This window comes from Maylandia zebra, linkage group LG19 (assembly GCF_041146795.1).
Source record: "Maylandia zebra isolate NMK-2024a linkage group LG19, Mzebra_GT3a, whole genome shotgun sequence".
NCBI classification, from domain to species: Eukaryota; Metazoa; Chordata; class Actinopteri; order Cichliformes; family Cichlidae; genus Maylandia; species Maylandia zebra.
The window spans coordinates 6910384-6925143 of NC_135185.1; the positions used below are offsets into that span (position 1 = coordinate 6910384).

Sequence of the window (14760 nt, forward strand, 5' to 3'; positions counted from 1 at the left end):
TATTTTGTCCAAAAATTGCCCCATAGCTGTGAAAAGTCTCCATTTTCATAAACCTGAGGGTGAGGCCTTAATTTGTCTTCCCCTTGCAAACAGCCAAGAACAGACAAAAGAAGTACATCCTTAAAATTAAAAACAAAAACAATGGAACATTTACAAATTTTGTGTGGTTGGTTTAAAAAAAATGCTTGTAAAAGTAATTTGTATGAGTAGTTCATGTGAGCCTGGCAGAATGAAGCGTTTCTTTAGGAAAAAACAAACATTTGAAATGGAAAATAAAAACAAGTCTTTTCAAAGTTCATCTATCTGTGTATGTATTTACTTAGTTATTTGCTTACTTACTTATTTTTATTTTTGTAGTTCCAGAAGTCTGCATTCCTAACGCGGAACTATTCTTCAGACTTCCGGCAAAGGGGGGACATTTTTTACCTCCTTCCACAACGTTCCGTTTCCAGCATTTTCTGTGCTCGGCGAGTAAACGCAGGAGCACCGCTTGAGAGCCCGCAGCAGCCAGAGGCTTCTAGAAACAGCGTGCGCATCGGTGGATAGTCACCGGCAGACACCTGCTTTCTGCTTTTAACATTACACAGTTAAACGTTTCTTGTTATTTATTCAACAAAATGGCGAAGTGGGGAGAAGGAGACCCTCGTTGGATTGTAGAGGAGAGAGCTGATGCGACTAATGTCAACAATTGGCATTGGTAAGATCTAATGAAAGGACATTGGTTTTTAGCTGTTAGCCTAATGCTAACACGACACACCGAGCTCCTGTTAGTATCAAACTGTAGTTTATATGTTTAGATTTGGATCAAGTAAGGTTAGGTCATTATTTTGTCTGTAGCCGGCCTCAAGTATTGAGGTATATAAAAGTTTGAAACAATTAGGCGAGCTAACATTGCAGGCGTTCCTAAGTTAGCTTCGCCTGTAGCTAGCCGCTGAAGCTTCAAATGCATGTGTAACGGCTTTTAACATCAGTAGCGTTAAAATGCAGCATGACTAATTGTATCTACTGCAGTATTCTGGTGTAGTAACAAGCTTTATAGTCTCTCGCATTTGGTAAGTTTACGGTTACCAATGTTTCATCGGTTGCACCAGAACACGTGTGGTAGCCCCAATTACAACGTGACTGCATTTTTTATAACTGCCCTACGCAAAATAATACGAATGAATTCATAGTTTGTAAATATGGCATTTGTTCGTCTTCTGTAATGATCCCGGAGCATTTGATTACTGGCTTTTCTCTGTAGCAGCCATACTAAAGGGGCGCTGTCACCAGTCAACTAGAATGTGGTTCTCAGATTTGTCACTTAAGCCGGTCTGTGCCCACCTTCCAGCTGTGGTGACCTCCTAAAATACATTTGTATCTAGCAGAGGATTAGAAAGCTGATGTCAGAGGCCATCTGACTGGGTGATCCAATTGTGACGTCCTGAGTAGTTACCAGTAATGTACACTTTACAACTGTACACAGTTGTTGTTGTTGGGTGTTTTTTGTTTGATCTCCCCCTTTTGTGTTATGAAGATAAAGAACCCTTCCCACTATATATTGTTTTTAACACATTTAACTAGTGCATAATGAGTGGCCATATAGGGTGAATCTGATTCAGTCATGTGAGGAGAGGTTCCAGTAGGAAAGGCATCCGGTGTAAAGCCTCTGCCAAATTAAACATGTGGAGCTTCCCGCTGTGGCAACTCCTTGTGAATAAGAGAGCAGATCCAAGTACCATGATCTTCCTCTTGCTAGTTTACAATTGATGTGACTGAGCAGGTAAATCTTGGCCAGTCTAGCCTCACATTTGCCAAACGACCAGTGTCAAACAGACATATGTTTGATGACATGTCAGTGCATCTCATGTTTGGGATTCAGAAAACAAATTTCCCAATTGAGTATGACTGCAAACACTTTGAAAATACATTGAGAAGAAGGCTTGTAAAGTGCACAATCCTTAGTTAAGGTGTTGGGGTTTTTTGTTCCCTGTTCGGATGTGCTCACTTATCTTTGTGGTCTCTGCTGGACTTTGCAGGACGGAAAGAGATGCAACAAACTGGTCATCAGATAAGTTAAAATCTCTGCTTCTTGGATTGAGCGTGGAGAATGAGGAGGGAACGTGTGAAGTGACAGAAGTCAGCAAGGTGGAAGGAGAGGCCTCGATTAATAACCGCAAAGGGAAACTTATTTTCTTTTATGAGTGGAACGTGAAAGCTACTTGGACTGGTAAGTAGAAAACTAGCATTATTGTTTGTTTCATTTAAGGCAGTAGTTTGGTTTTAATTGTATCTCTGAAACTGGTCGTTTGGCTGCTAACAGTGGCAGTTACCGTCATTGCTTCCAGACTATAATTTAGCAGGCACTGAGACTTAATCAGCATTGTGCCAGCTTGTTTGCAAACATCTTGAATGCAGGGCACGATCTCTTATATGGTGAAGTTTTACAGCTCAGCCTTTAACAGGTAGATTTTTATATCTAATAGGGGGAAAAAGCTTCAGTGGCTTATAGAGAAGAGTGACTGAGCTAATATGTTGCATTTTTATTATCGTTACTAAAATAGGAGGCAGGTTTGAAGAGGCTTTGAATCTTTGCTGACATGTTTATTCTTTTTTGTTTGAACAGGAAAGTCAAAAGCAGGAGTCAAGTATAAAGGAACAATTGAAGTTCCAAACCTGTCTGATGAAAATGACATGGAGGATCTTGATGTAAGTTTCACCAAAGCACATGTGCACACTGATTCAGGCTGGCTGGAAGGTGGAGGAAGAGTTTACCGAGTTTACTTTCCTGTGTCGTGTCCAGATTTCTGTATCGTTGAACAAAGATGAACCCGACACGCTGCTGATGAACCTGATGAAAACGAAAGGAGTGGATAAATTCCGCGACGCATTGCAGAGCTACGTTGGGTTCTTAAAAACAGGTGAGCTAACGAACAGCAAATTTCTCCCAGAGCCTAATTGCTGAACACATTGAGATTATGCATGATTGTAAATCGTTAAACTCTTTTTGGGTAGAATTTGCGTTAAGAGTTTGCCAGATTCAGTTTAGGTCAAAGAAAAGGGTCAAATGCTTACCGTATTTCCCGGACTACAAAGCGCACCTGAATATTAGCCGCACAAGCTAAAATCAGGGGGAAATCCTGTTTTGTACATACATTAGCCGCACCTGACTTAAAGCCGCAGGTGTTTCAATGTTGACTCATCATATGTAAGAGAATATGCACAAAGGGAATTGTCAGGAAAGAGATGGCTGTTTGGAGACACACCCCTTTTATTAATATTTTGAAAAACAAGTTAGGGGTACATATTTGCATAACTTTTTAGGGTATATGTACAAGTACCGGTAATTACAAGTACAAAACATGTACTGTGCTTCATAAATGAGTAACAAATGTAGTACATAACAATAACCTACAGCACACCAGAAAAATAGATTCAGCCTACCTTTTAGGCTCAGGTGCAGTGACACGGCGTTAACAAGAAGAAAAGTCAGTCATTCACCATCTTTCTCTTCTTCCTGCGCACTAAAACCACCAAAGTCCTCTTCTCCAGTGTCGGAAACGAACAGGCTCAGGATGGCTTCATCATCCACTCTCAGCTTCTCTCCTTCGTTGTCACTTTCAAAACCAAAGAAATCCTCGTTGTCAGTGTCAGAGTCGAACACCCTCTGAAGGGCCGTGGCGGTGTCCTCCTCTTCATCATGCAGCAGTCCAGCCCTTCGAAATCCGTTGGTGATCATGGATGTTTTCACACTTTTCCACGCTGTCAGAATCCACCGGTGGAGCATAACTTGCTTTTCGCAAGTTTATCGCCGCTCATCATCCACGCCTCCAGCTGAACGCGTAGTGCTACTTTGAAGTTTGTTTTTCGCGCTACTTCGTACGGCACTACGTTGCCTGGCGGATGGACATGTGACCAACATACCACTCTTGAACCCCGATACTGTGTGTCTGATCACATGCCCTTCCGCCAGGCAACGTAGTGCCGTACAAGAGCGGAACAAACAAAACAAATCGTCTTACGATATCACAAAAATCATGGACAATCCATAGAAAAGCCGCACCTGACTAAAAGCCGCAGGGTTCAAAGCTTGTGCAAAAAGTAGCGGCTTATAGCCCGAAAATTGCGGTATATTTATACGAATTCTTCTTTCTTTTTTTTAATTGCAGAATTCACACAGGGGATGATCCTACCCACAGCCAATGGTGTGGCCAAACCACAGTCCACATCACAGTCCAAAGCTAAGCTGGATAAAACTGAGGTTGGTGCACATCAATCACATAGTAAAGATTTTGGACTTTGACACTCACTTTGTCCCCATTTTATTTACTCTGATACCCGAAGCAGTGTTAAGCCTGCTTTCTGTGGTTAAATTCCCACCATTCAGTTGTTGTTCATGTCAGATTACGTGGAAGGTTTAAAGCAGTTTCTAGTTACGTCAAAAATTATGACGTTTCTGCAGAAGTCTAAACCAGGCTTTAGTTATGGCACATAAACTGATCCGTGCTCACCAGACTTCTATGCTTGTGTGGAACAGATTTCCTCCTCTGCCAGCACAGCCACTCCCGTCAACACCGGCGTCAAGATCCCCACCTGTAAATTTACATTGAAAGAAACGTTTCTCACCTCACCAGCTGAACTCTACAGGGTCTTTCTGAACAGAGAGGTGAGCCTCAGCTGTGTGTTTGATTGGAAACCCAGGCTGTGGTTGTGTCTTGTTAAGTCTTTCAGTAAAAATGGACTTTGCTTCTTTTGATTTTGGGGCTTCTTGTCAATAAACAGATGGTTCAGGCGTTCACGCGTGGTTCAGCCACAGTGGATGGAGAGAAGGGCGGAAAGTTTCGTCTGCTAGATGGAAATATTCTGGGCGAGTTCACAGAGCTGGTGAGTCTGATCTATGACATTTAAAAATAAGCATTTGTGTATATGAATCATTTACTTGACTGTACTGCACCACATTAACGTCACTTTACCTGAGTAAATTCTAACACAAGTCCTCTTGCTTTCAGGTTCCAGATGAGAAAATAGTTATGAAGTGGCGGTATAACACCTGGCCCTGTGGTAGGTTTCTATTTTTCAGTATGTGGGAACAGTGCTTACTATCATACAACAAACTGGACCATTTGAATTCAAATTTGAAAAAAAAAATGTACTAGTATAGATGAATTCAAACACATAAACTGTGAAATAATAATTGCACAGCAGTGGTTTGTGTTATGGCTCAATAAAAAGGTCAGCTTTTCATTCACCTACTATAATTTTATCCTCATCTGTAGCTCACTTCAGGGTCAAAAATTATCTCCTCGGATCTCTCTTCCTTTTATGCTATCGTGCTTTTATAGTTAAAAGTATGGATTTATTTTTTTTTTTGCCACAGAGCACTACGCCACGATCACAATGACGTTCTTGGACCGGAGCAGCGAGACAGAGCTGAAGGTGGAGTATCGAGGCGTCCCAAACAGCCAGGAGGAGCAGACGAAAGAGGGCTGGAAGAGATACTACTTCGAATCTATTAAACAGACATTTGGCTACGGAGCACGGCTCTTCTGAAAACTGTGTACTGTAGTGCTGTTTTGTTTTGGTTTTCTTTCCTGTTTTGGATTTTTAATCTTTTGTCCTTCGATCTCTGGCACATCCGACTGTAAACTCAGAGCACGACTTAACAGAAGAGACAGCATAAGTGAGGCCAATCCATCACCTCTCTGTGTGTAAATGTTTTCTTTTCTGAGCATATTTAAAATCAATCTTTGTTTTTGTTCCCCCTCCTTCAGTATTTGGATCAGTTGTTCAAAGGAGAATGAATGGACCGTGCCTTTGGGACTCGGGATAAATAATGGATTGAATAAAACAAAGGGATCTATCGCACCACTACTTCAAATTGGCCTCTACGTCTATAAATATGTAATTATTGCAGGAGATAAACAAATGTTTTCTTTTATTTGAAAAACAATGTTTAAAAAATGAATGTTTATTTTTTACTTGTATTGCTCATTTTGAGTCATTGTAGTGAAGATGCATGTTTTCATTCCAAACTGCCCCCCATGTGGAAGAATGACGTCCGATCACCTGCAGCGGAGCAGGACTGTACTCCAGCTTGTTCCTCTGAGACTAGATTGGATGCTCATTACAAGTGTAGCGTCTGTCAGCGTGGATCAGCAGGAGGAACGTTAGCGAACCTCATCAGTGCTGGGACATGGAAACAGTCTCACCTCCTCATGCAGGTCACTGCGTAGCAACTGAAGAGAGATGTTTTTGCTTTATTTGGTTTCAAAATGTTTAAAAAAAAAAAAAATCCAGTAAAAATAACCTTTCAGAACAGAGTGCATCTATTTATTCCTCATTTCACGCCATCACAGTGTAAAAAGGTTAGTTTACTGGAATAAACCAATCCCTATATGCTTGCGACTTGTTTTTATTCAACTTCTTTACATTCGAACTATCTGGAGATTCCAATTATTTATTTACATAAGTTATTTATTTTCATATATGCAAAAATCTTTAAAACTTTTAATTTACAAGTGCTCTAAAAATAGACACCACAAAGGCCACTATTTCTTAAAATAAGCACTTAGTTTGGTTTTAAAGATTGCTGCACATCCTACCGGAAAACAAAAACAAGCAAAAAATAAAGTAATACACTGAAAGCATCTAATTTGTATCAAAGAATATACATCTTCAAAATACAGTTAAAAAAAAAAAAGAGCTGCACACTGTCTAAAAGTGTTCCAGAATAATCTCAAAACTCAATATTGTAATCTAAATAGCATCATTATTCAAGCATGTACTGCTCTACAAACACAATTTCCTAATCAGCAAGAAGAAGGAAAAAAAAAAATCTACAACTCAGTGCAAACTTCCACAAAAGATTCAAGTGATCCTAAAATATATCTGCTCCAAACAAAGATCCCTTATCCTCCCAAGAAAAGGAACTCTTTATTTACCCAAAAGCTGGACTTGAGCTAACGAAACAACTTGTATGTAGACGTCAGCTGAAGTATTGCGATTACTTAGCCTCACTTATTTGTGACCAAAATCCAGGACAGCAGAGACAAAAGACAAATGTAAGGAGACATAATGAAATGAGGCGCTGCTGTGACTTCACAGCGGCTTCCGCTGGTTGCACAGTCATAAGCAGATGTAGAGCTCCGACTCCTGGAAGGAGGAGAGGAAATGATTGACTAACTGAAACAAGAAGGGGTATTAACATGTCCGCAAAGTTCATAAGCTCTTAGTAACCAAGGTAACTGATAAGAATTTGTTCTCCGTCTTCACCCTTTCACCCACGGATCACCACAACCGTTCTCTAGACAAGACAAACACTGCTGAGGTAAGAAGTACTCTACACTTTTTCAGAGTAAAATTATCACTATGGCCTCAAGGGGGCGCTGCTGCAGCTTTTAGCATGCAACACAAAAGTGTCCACTACTGCTTGAGTGCCAGAAACACAAGTACACACATTCTGAGAGCTGATTGGTTCGGTTCGCATGTTAGTTGGAGTAAGATTTTGTTTTTAGTTACTACGTACGCTGGCACTCGAGTCGTTGTCAAGTGAGTCGAGGCTACCTTGCGGAGCCATTTCCTCCACTTCAGGTGGTTTTTTAACAGAAACTTCATGCTGTTTGTTCCTTGAAACAAAGAAAAGGTCAATTATCATAAGAATTTAATAATGTTGAGGGCATTTGGAGGCTTTTTAAGAAGGAATTCGTTACATTGACATTAAAGGTACACTCTCTACCTGTATAAAGGCCACATACTCATGCTTCTGTTGTCCTTCTGGCTTGTAGGCGTGGTTTGTGCTACCAAGTCTTTGAGAAAATGGAAGAGCTTTTCTGACTCTATGCATTGCTTCCTATAAAAGCACAAAATGTAATACATTATATGCCAACTTTTCATATACATGCATGTGAACGACATGCTAAAGAGAAAAAAAAGCAAACAAACTGACAGTATATTGATTTCATTTGCTTTTTTTGTTAAATATTCAATTTATTTTATTGGGGATAACTAATGTTAAGAGCCTAGGAACTGTTTTAAAAACAACAGCATACAGTATTCTTGATTCTTGAGCCACCGCTGATTCTTTATATAAAAAAAAACAAAACAGACTTTTCTTATAATTTCTTATAAAATGGTCCAGAACAATAACTCCCCAAGCTTTCTGAAGGTCTTTCAAAGTTTTTCTTCAAACATTGGCCTCTTTTTCACTAACTTTCAGTCCAGTCCTTGTACCTGAATATTTTTATAGGAATGGTTTTTGTTTATGCTACTTAACATTGACCTATGAACCTTAAAAGGCCACGTAACTAAAGTAAGACGACCCATTTTGGTCTCATCCTTAACAAATAGGGTGAAAGGGGGGTGGGGGGGGGGGGTCATTAAAGACCTGGCACAGGACCTAAAAGCTGCATTTGAACCTTCAATTGATCCATCTCTGTTTCGCTCAAGCCTCATCAGAAATGATCTCAGTGGAATGGTGGCTGTCAAGAAGCCATTAGTAAGGAAGGGAAACAGAGGAAAAAGGCTGAGGTATGCCAAAATATACAAAAACACGACTGAAAATCAGAGGCAACAATGGCAAAATGACACAACATTTGAAATTTTTGGTTCAAATTGTTGTGAAGCAGTATGGAAGAGTTCAGGAGAAAGGCACAACATGTCTGTTTGCAGCCATCTGTAAAACATGGTAGAGGTTCTGCCAAGTTTAAAAAGCAATGCCAGCATCACTGGCTGCAGGATCATGTGATCCCCAGCATCACTGGCTACCAACACATGACGCTACCATCAGATTTTGATCCACCATGCAAAAACAAAGTATCTAATTGGCAGAATTTCATTTGTCAGCATGACCATACACACTTCCAATGCAGTAAAAGCATACATGGACAGAAAAAACACACAGTGGGACAATATCAGTCATGGATTGGCCTCCCAAGACTCTGGACCTCAAAATCAGTGAAGCAATCTTGGATTGTCATCACAGAGATCACAACAAAAGGCAGCCAACATCGAAAGAAGAGCTTTGAATGTCCTTCAAAAATCCTGGAGAACTATTCCCACTTAATGAAATGACAAGACGGAGATTTCAGGCTGTGTTGAAGAATGAAGGTCCTCGTACCAAATATCGATTTTCATGGTTGTTAAAAATGTACAAACTCTATGTTTTATAAGTATGTCGGTGCATGTTTCAATAAATCGCTGCATCTATTTTCCATTTTCCTAGCAAAGTATAAAGAAGTAAGAGGTGGATCAAGATTGTTGCACAGTACTGTAACCTGTTCAGTCATTTTTTTAGTTGAAATTTGTGAGGAACCTCGTGCGTAGTAAGTCTGAGTGAATGCTGTCATATTCAGTTAGATATGAACAAGATTATAATTGCACGTATGTCTTCTTCATCTTCACAAAAGACAGTTTGCACGCCTGCAGCAGTCGAAGGTGCGCATAGATCTCGTGAAAATATCTGCCTCACTTACACTCATAATATTTCTCTTCCAGTGTGAAACCCTAAAGCACTGCTTTCAGAGATGAGGACAGAAAGTGAAACAGGTCATGTGAACCAGACTCACTGACAATAGGAGCTGGCTTTAGTTTATTGCTTCCAGCTGTTTTTGGAAGTCTTTCATCTAAATGTTCTTCTGTGAGCATAGAGTGTTGCATGCATTTACGCACAGGGCACAACACTGCTGATTTCATTAATTACGTCTACATATACCATCATTTTAGCATCTTGGTTGGATTAGTCTTGATTAATTCATAATCTCATATACTTGAGCTCAAATAACAAAGTCTTACTTACATGTGAGCCACAGACACAACAGCGCTGAGCTTGGACTCTGTAATCACGCAGGTTTTGGTCAGCAGAGACTTCAGGAATATCTCCAAGGCCCGAGCTTATTGATGCAGTATGGGATTTCACAGCTCTACAACACTTTCAGCATGTATTTACATACTTGCTTTGACATAATACAGTTACCATTTAACACTAGCTAACATCAAATATCCACACCATCACAGCAGAAAACAGTTCCTATCACCTGGAGGGATGTATCTTAGTGCAATAAACTGAACAATTTATTGTTGAGCCATTGTGTGTATTCGCTTTAATCAGCCTAAATTAATGTTTAATTCAGTCTAACCAATATCCAATACCTAAAACAACAAGATTCATTAGGACAGTTTATTTATTTTGCTAAGCGATTGGCACTTGAACGCAACTGACTTTAACTCCCAGCAAGTGCCTCAGGAGAAGCTGGAAGAAGATGCTGCTTCGGCAACTCATAAAGGATACATATGATTACAGGAACTGCCATCGCCATCCGGCCCACCTCAGCGTCCTTCTGCATGATTTTTCTGATGCGCCTCTGGCAACAATATCAAAGAGTTTACAGCTGTTCAAGCAAATGGAAGTTACGGTGCATTGAGGAGCACTGAGTAAACTGCATGTAACTGATGAAATAACTGTTAATAGCAGCTGAAGGTGGGTTTTTTTTTAATGGTTCATATGTGAAAAACAATGTGTGACATGTATGTACCAACTATTTATACTACAAAATAGGCCTACATACATTTCATTAAAAAGGAAAACAAGTTTCCCAACCACAACATAAAAAATGGAAGGAACAGAAAGCACAACGTCCTGCAAACTCGTATTCATTGAAAAAACATCGAAACACCTTATATAATGGTACCGTTTTTTGTTGTTGTTTTTTAACGAGTAAGTAATTTAGCCTAGTAGAGCTAAAGCATTTTTATTAACATATCTCCTAGTTTGCTAGGCTAGCTCGCTAATAAACATGATTTCCAGCAGTCTTTGAATGCAACAGTTGTCACACGACTACAGTTACCCGTTAGCTCGTTTGGCAGCTTTAATTTTCCACATTATTCCACATTTACTCACAGCAGGGAAGCGTACGTTATATCTTCTCTTCTGTCCGGACATTTTCGTCGCTTTAATCCGCGCCGCTCGAACACAGTTTTCATATTTTTACCGCAAATCGCTGCTTCGTCCATATGTTTACCTTCAGCAGGAAGAACCCCGCAAAAAATGCCCCAGAAAAGAAAAAACACACACCTGAGGTCAACCTGTCCTGACCCCGACAATGACGTCATCACACTGGCGCGTTAACAACTCGTGCTAAAAATGGTTTTAAAAAAATTCAAAACGTTAACTATTTAGGACTTTAGATACCATTGATGTCAGTTCAAATGTATTTATATAGTACCAGTTCACAACAACATTCTCAGCAAGACGCTTTACGTTGTCAGGTAAAGACCTTACAATATTAGAAACAAAGTCCAGTAATCAGATGGCCCCCTATGAGCAAGCTCTTGGCGACAGTGGGAAGGAAAAACTCATTTTTAAAAGCACAAAACCTCCAGCAGAACCAGGTTCAGGGGTTGGGGTGATTGGAAAGCGATAAGAGCAGCGTGAGACAGGACAAAACACACACATGGGAGAAAAAGCCCGAGTTTAATCATCGCTAATGATCAAATTCAATCGAGTTGGATAAACACTTGGAGAGGGAAGAAAGACAAATAAAGTAGAAACACTCAATCCATGGGATATGGGAAGGCCTCAGCAGCCTAGGCCTATTCCAGTATAATCAAGAGATGGTTCAGGGTCACCTTATCCAACACTAATTATAATCTTTATCAAAAACCAAAATTTTAAGCCTAACCTTAAAAGTAGAGAGGGTGTCCAAAAAGTCCAAACTGGAAGCTGGTTCAACAGAAGAGGGCCTGAAAGCTGCCTCTGTCAGGATAATGGGACAAATGTATAATGGGACAAATGTATAATGGGACAAATGACACCTAAAGGACATATCCTGTCAGCAATAACTCCAACATTCCTCACAATGTTACTGTTACTTAACATAGCCATTATTTGATTTATATTGGAATTCATCTATTTATTCATTAATATTACCTACAGCTAACATGACAAATTAAAAAATAAAAGCATGTCCTATAGGCTGCTTTTCAGATTTTGCAGCATTTAGGCCATATATAGGGCCCTCCCCTGCACCACTATGTGCAATTAAAAAAATGAGTGGATGTATGAATTTTGCATTTACTATATTACTGCATGAAAACATCCACATTAATCATGTTAAGTACACAAATAAAGAAATACATATTATTAAATAAGAAGATTTCAAGTTTTTCTGTTGTGGCCACAGGATATTTTTAACACTGAAAGTCCTCTTACATAAGTTCACATTTTAAAGCTGGCCATTTTGCTTTTTTAATACTTCACACAGTTTTTGTTTGCATTCACGCACCATCTGCTGGACTGCAGACCACCCGGAAAACACGGATGTTTTCATTTGCTTGCGGTGACATATTGATCTTCAGCAGAGTATCACTCTGTCTGGACCACTCTGGCTTCACTAATGACTGCAAAGGTTAATCAGATAAGGTTAATCAGTACTCACTGAAAAAGATTATGTAAGACTAATAAAGCATCGACACCAGCAGGATAACTGTTATCTTTACTTTATGCATGCATGTTCTTTTTTTAAACATATTTGTGCCGACTGGTGGTAATTGGTGCATTTTTCATTAACACTTCTAGTCTCAACTAGTTTAGATTTTAACCATTTATAACCTGGGACATTTTTTTTCATGTAGCACCTTTATGGAAAAGGAGAAAAATATAACCAGCCATTATTTCAATTCAAATATATCAACGGGATTTTGGAATAAAAGCATCTTTCTGCTTCTAAGCATTTTATTTGTAGTACTTTTCTTACATACAATTTTAGATCATAAGAATATAAAGGTTAAGTAAGGGATGTCAAACTCATTTTAGATCATGGGCCACACACAGTACAGTCAGCCCACTTTGAGTTTGAACGAGTGAAACTCACCTTTCTGTCAGTGTAAAGAAGTTTAAATACACATTTAATCCCTGACATAGATTATATAAGAAAAAGTGCAATTTCAGCTGTAAATCTAAGTGCTATCGAAATGACAAAGAAATGCTGCTGAAGTAAATGAAAGAAATTACACAACTCTTTTGCAAAATTACAGAAACTTCATGGTAGCTCATTGCCCAGAAAGATTTTTTTAATGTAAACTCATTGTAAATAAGAAAAAAGAAAAGAAAAAAGAATTGTAGGTATTGAAAAAACAGGAATGTTGTTTATTTATTACTTTGGTATATTATGAATTGCCATGTGTGAGATCTTTATCAGAGAAAAGTTGTAAAAGGTATGAAAATACAGTTAAAAGTCCAAAGTTTATGCCCTCCTTTACAGTTTTTGACTCTATCCAATGGGCCAGATTCCTGAGCCAATTCTGGCCCCCGGGCCTTATGTTTCACACCCCTGGTTTAGGCCGTCTGCAGTCAAACAAATAAATCCAATTTTCTGCTGATGTGACTGCCTCGCCATTAATGAGTGAACTAAAAAAAACTTAAAATAATATTCACTGCATCTTGATGCATTCTCAATCATCCAGGTAAGTAAATCTCCAAAAGCTGATTCTGTTCATCTGGACGTAGCGTGCAGATAACGCTACGTCCAGATGAACAGAATCAACTTTTGGAGAATATTCATTGCATTCTTATAAAATAACATTGCCCCTCAGCCCATAAAATGCCCTACAACCTGGCATGTTGCAGACCTGGGATTGATTTTCTGCTGAGACGTGCAGATAAATATCTCAACCCTAATTCAGGAAGTGTGGCCTAACAACATTAAAATCAGTTACACTGCCTGATAAAGGTGCATGGCATTGAATATTTATGTGTGGTGGTTGTGGGGAGAGCAAACAAAACAGCCTCCAGTGTGTTTGAGGGGGAGTTTTGAACTTAAGAATCTTGCAGGTGGGGATCTGAGTTTTTGTTTCCCCTCAAGGAATCAACTCGAGTCTTTCCACAGAGAGGAATTTACAGCCACTGTAACTGTAACACTGACTATACAAGAGAGGGAAAAGAAGAGAAATAAACCCAGCCCTGCCAGGACCATGACAAATAGTAATATCTGGCATATTTAGCCAGCTTAGAGTGCTGAGTTCATTATACATTCATAGCACATCATAACAGAATGGAAAAAGTAGTGTTATGTAACGCCACCTGGTGGACAGCTTTTGTGTAGAATAAAGACTCGACAGAGGGATTGGAATCCCACAACTCTGAGTTTTGTTCACTTGAAAAGTTGTAGTACTCGAGACACAAACGAGAGAAATAAAAAAAAAAAGCCTTCTGTGTTGGTTTGCAGGTCCCTGACACGTGGAGCTCAGTCAGTGCATCTTGGAGCATCAGGCCAGTCTACCCGGCCCATTCAGAGGTGGCTATCTTAGTCCTTTCACATTTCTCAGATTGCACATACTGGATTCCTCTCCTTGACTCCTATCCTTAACCCCCTTTGTACTTCCCACCAGTGATGCAGGCAGAGGAGAGAGGGGTGGAGTCAGCAGGCCTTTGACAAAATAAGAGCACCTCTCTTCAACGCTTCATTTTAAAGCAATTTCAGGTAAATATGATCTTTGGCTCAACTGCATTATAACTTATTGTCGTTGTTTTTTATTTTATTAGCCCAACTACATCTGCATTTTATGATGTAGCAATGTTAATAGGGTGTTATATTTTCTGGGCAACTTTCAATTCAATTCACAGCACAGTGCAATTAGAAAAGACATGACACTTTTTATTAATGCACACAGAAACAGTGAAGGGCAGACAGATTGGTCATGCTACATAATTGAAACAACATCTGTGTGCTAGACTTCGTTCATACACTGAAGGTGAAAACGCTTCTGAAGAGAGTGCATTCATACGTC

General features: G+C 39.5%; 2 protein-coding genes across 3 annotated transcripts; one reads left to right on the forward strand and one right to left on the reverse strand.

Moving 5' to 3' along the window:
* Positions 1-447: 447 nt before the first annotated feature.
* On the forward strand, positions 448-6379 carry ahsa1b (AHA1, activator of heat shock protein ATPase homolog 1b). The gene is made up of 9 exons (XM_004554746.6): positions 448-697; positions 2019-2209; positions 2606-2688; positions 2783-2900; positions 4149-4240; positions 4517-4645; positions 4762-4863; positions 4989-5040; positions 5357-6379. The coding sequence occupies exons 1-9, from the start codon at positions 618-620 to the stop codon at positions 5527-5529; spliced, it is 1020 nt and encodes a 339-aa protein (XP_004554803.3). The 5' UTR covers positions 448-617; the 3' UTR covers positions 5530-6379.
* A 146-nt stretch (positions 6380-6525) lies between these two features.
* LOC101472252 (dr1-associated corepressor) lies at positions 6526-11074 on the reverse strand. Of its 2 annotated transcripts, none has more exons than XM_004554747.4 (6): positions 10874-11074; positions 10265-10337; positions 9773-9866; positions 7734-7828; positions 7505-7604; positions 6526-7131 (listed from the first exon to the last, which is right to left on the reverse strand). In XM_004554747.4, exons 1-6 carry the CDS (start codon positions 10913-10915, stop codon positions 6993-6995), a joined length of 543 nt encoding a protein of 180 aa, XP_004554804.1. In that variant the 5' UTR covers positions 10916-11074; the 3' UTR covers positions 6526-6992. The 2 variants fall into 2 exon arrangements, with proteins under 2 accessions (XP_004554804.1, XP_004554805.1); XM_004554748.4 differs by having other exon boundaries at positions 7715-7828.
* Between the last annotated feature and the right edge of the window lie 3686 nt (positions 11075-14760).

What these genes read in the sequence shown, in the direction of transcription:
- LOC101472252 (XM_004554747.4), bottom strand. Translation starts at nt 10,915, where the DNA reads ATGTCCGGACAGAAGAGAAGATATAACGTACGCTTCCCTGCT. An exon ending in GTTGTGTCTGTGGCTCACAT is followed by an intron (nt 7,829 to 9,772) that starts GTAAGTAAGACT and finishes GTGCTTTTATAG; the next exon opens with GAAGCAATGCATAGAGTCAG. An exon ending in ACAACGACTCGAGTGCCAGC is followed by an intron (nt 7,132 to 7,504) that starts GTACGTAGTAAC and finishes TCCTCCTTCCAG; the next exon opens with GAGTCGGAGCTCTACATCTG.
- ahsa1b (XM_004554746.6), top strand. Translation starts at nt 618, where the DNA reads ATGGCGAAGTGGGGAGAAGGAGACCCTCGTTGGATTGTAGAGGAGAGA. An exon ending in AATGTCAACAATTGGCATTG is followed by an intron (nt 698 to 2,018) that starts GTAAGATCTAAT and finishes TGGACTTTGCAG; the next exon opens with GACGGAAAGAGATGCAACAA. An exon ending in GGGTCTTTCTGAACAGAGAG is followed by an intron (nt 4,646 to 4,761) that starts GTGAGCCTCAGC and finishes GTCAATAAACAG; the next exon opens with ATGGTTCAGGCGTTCACGCG.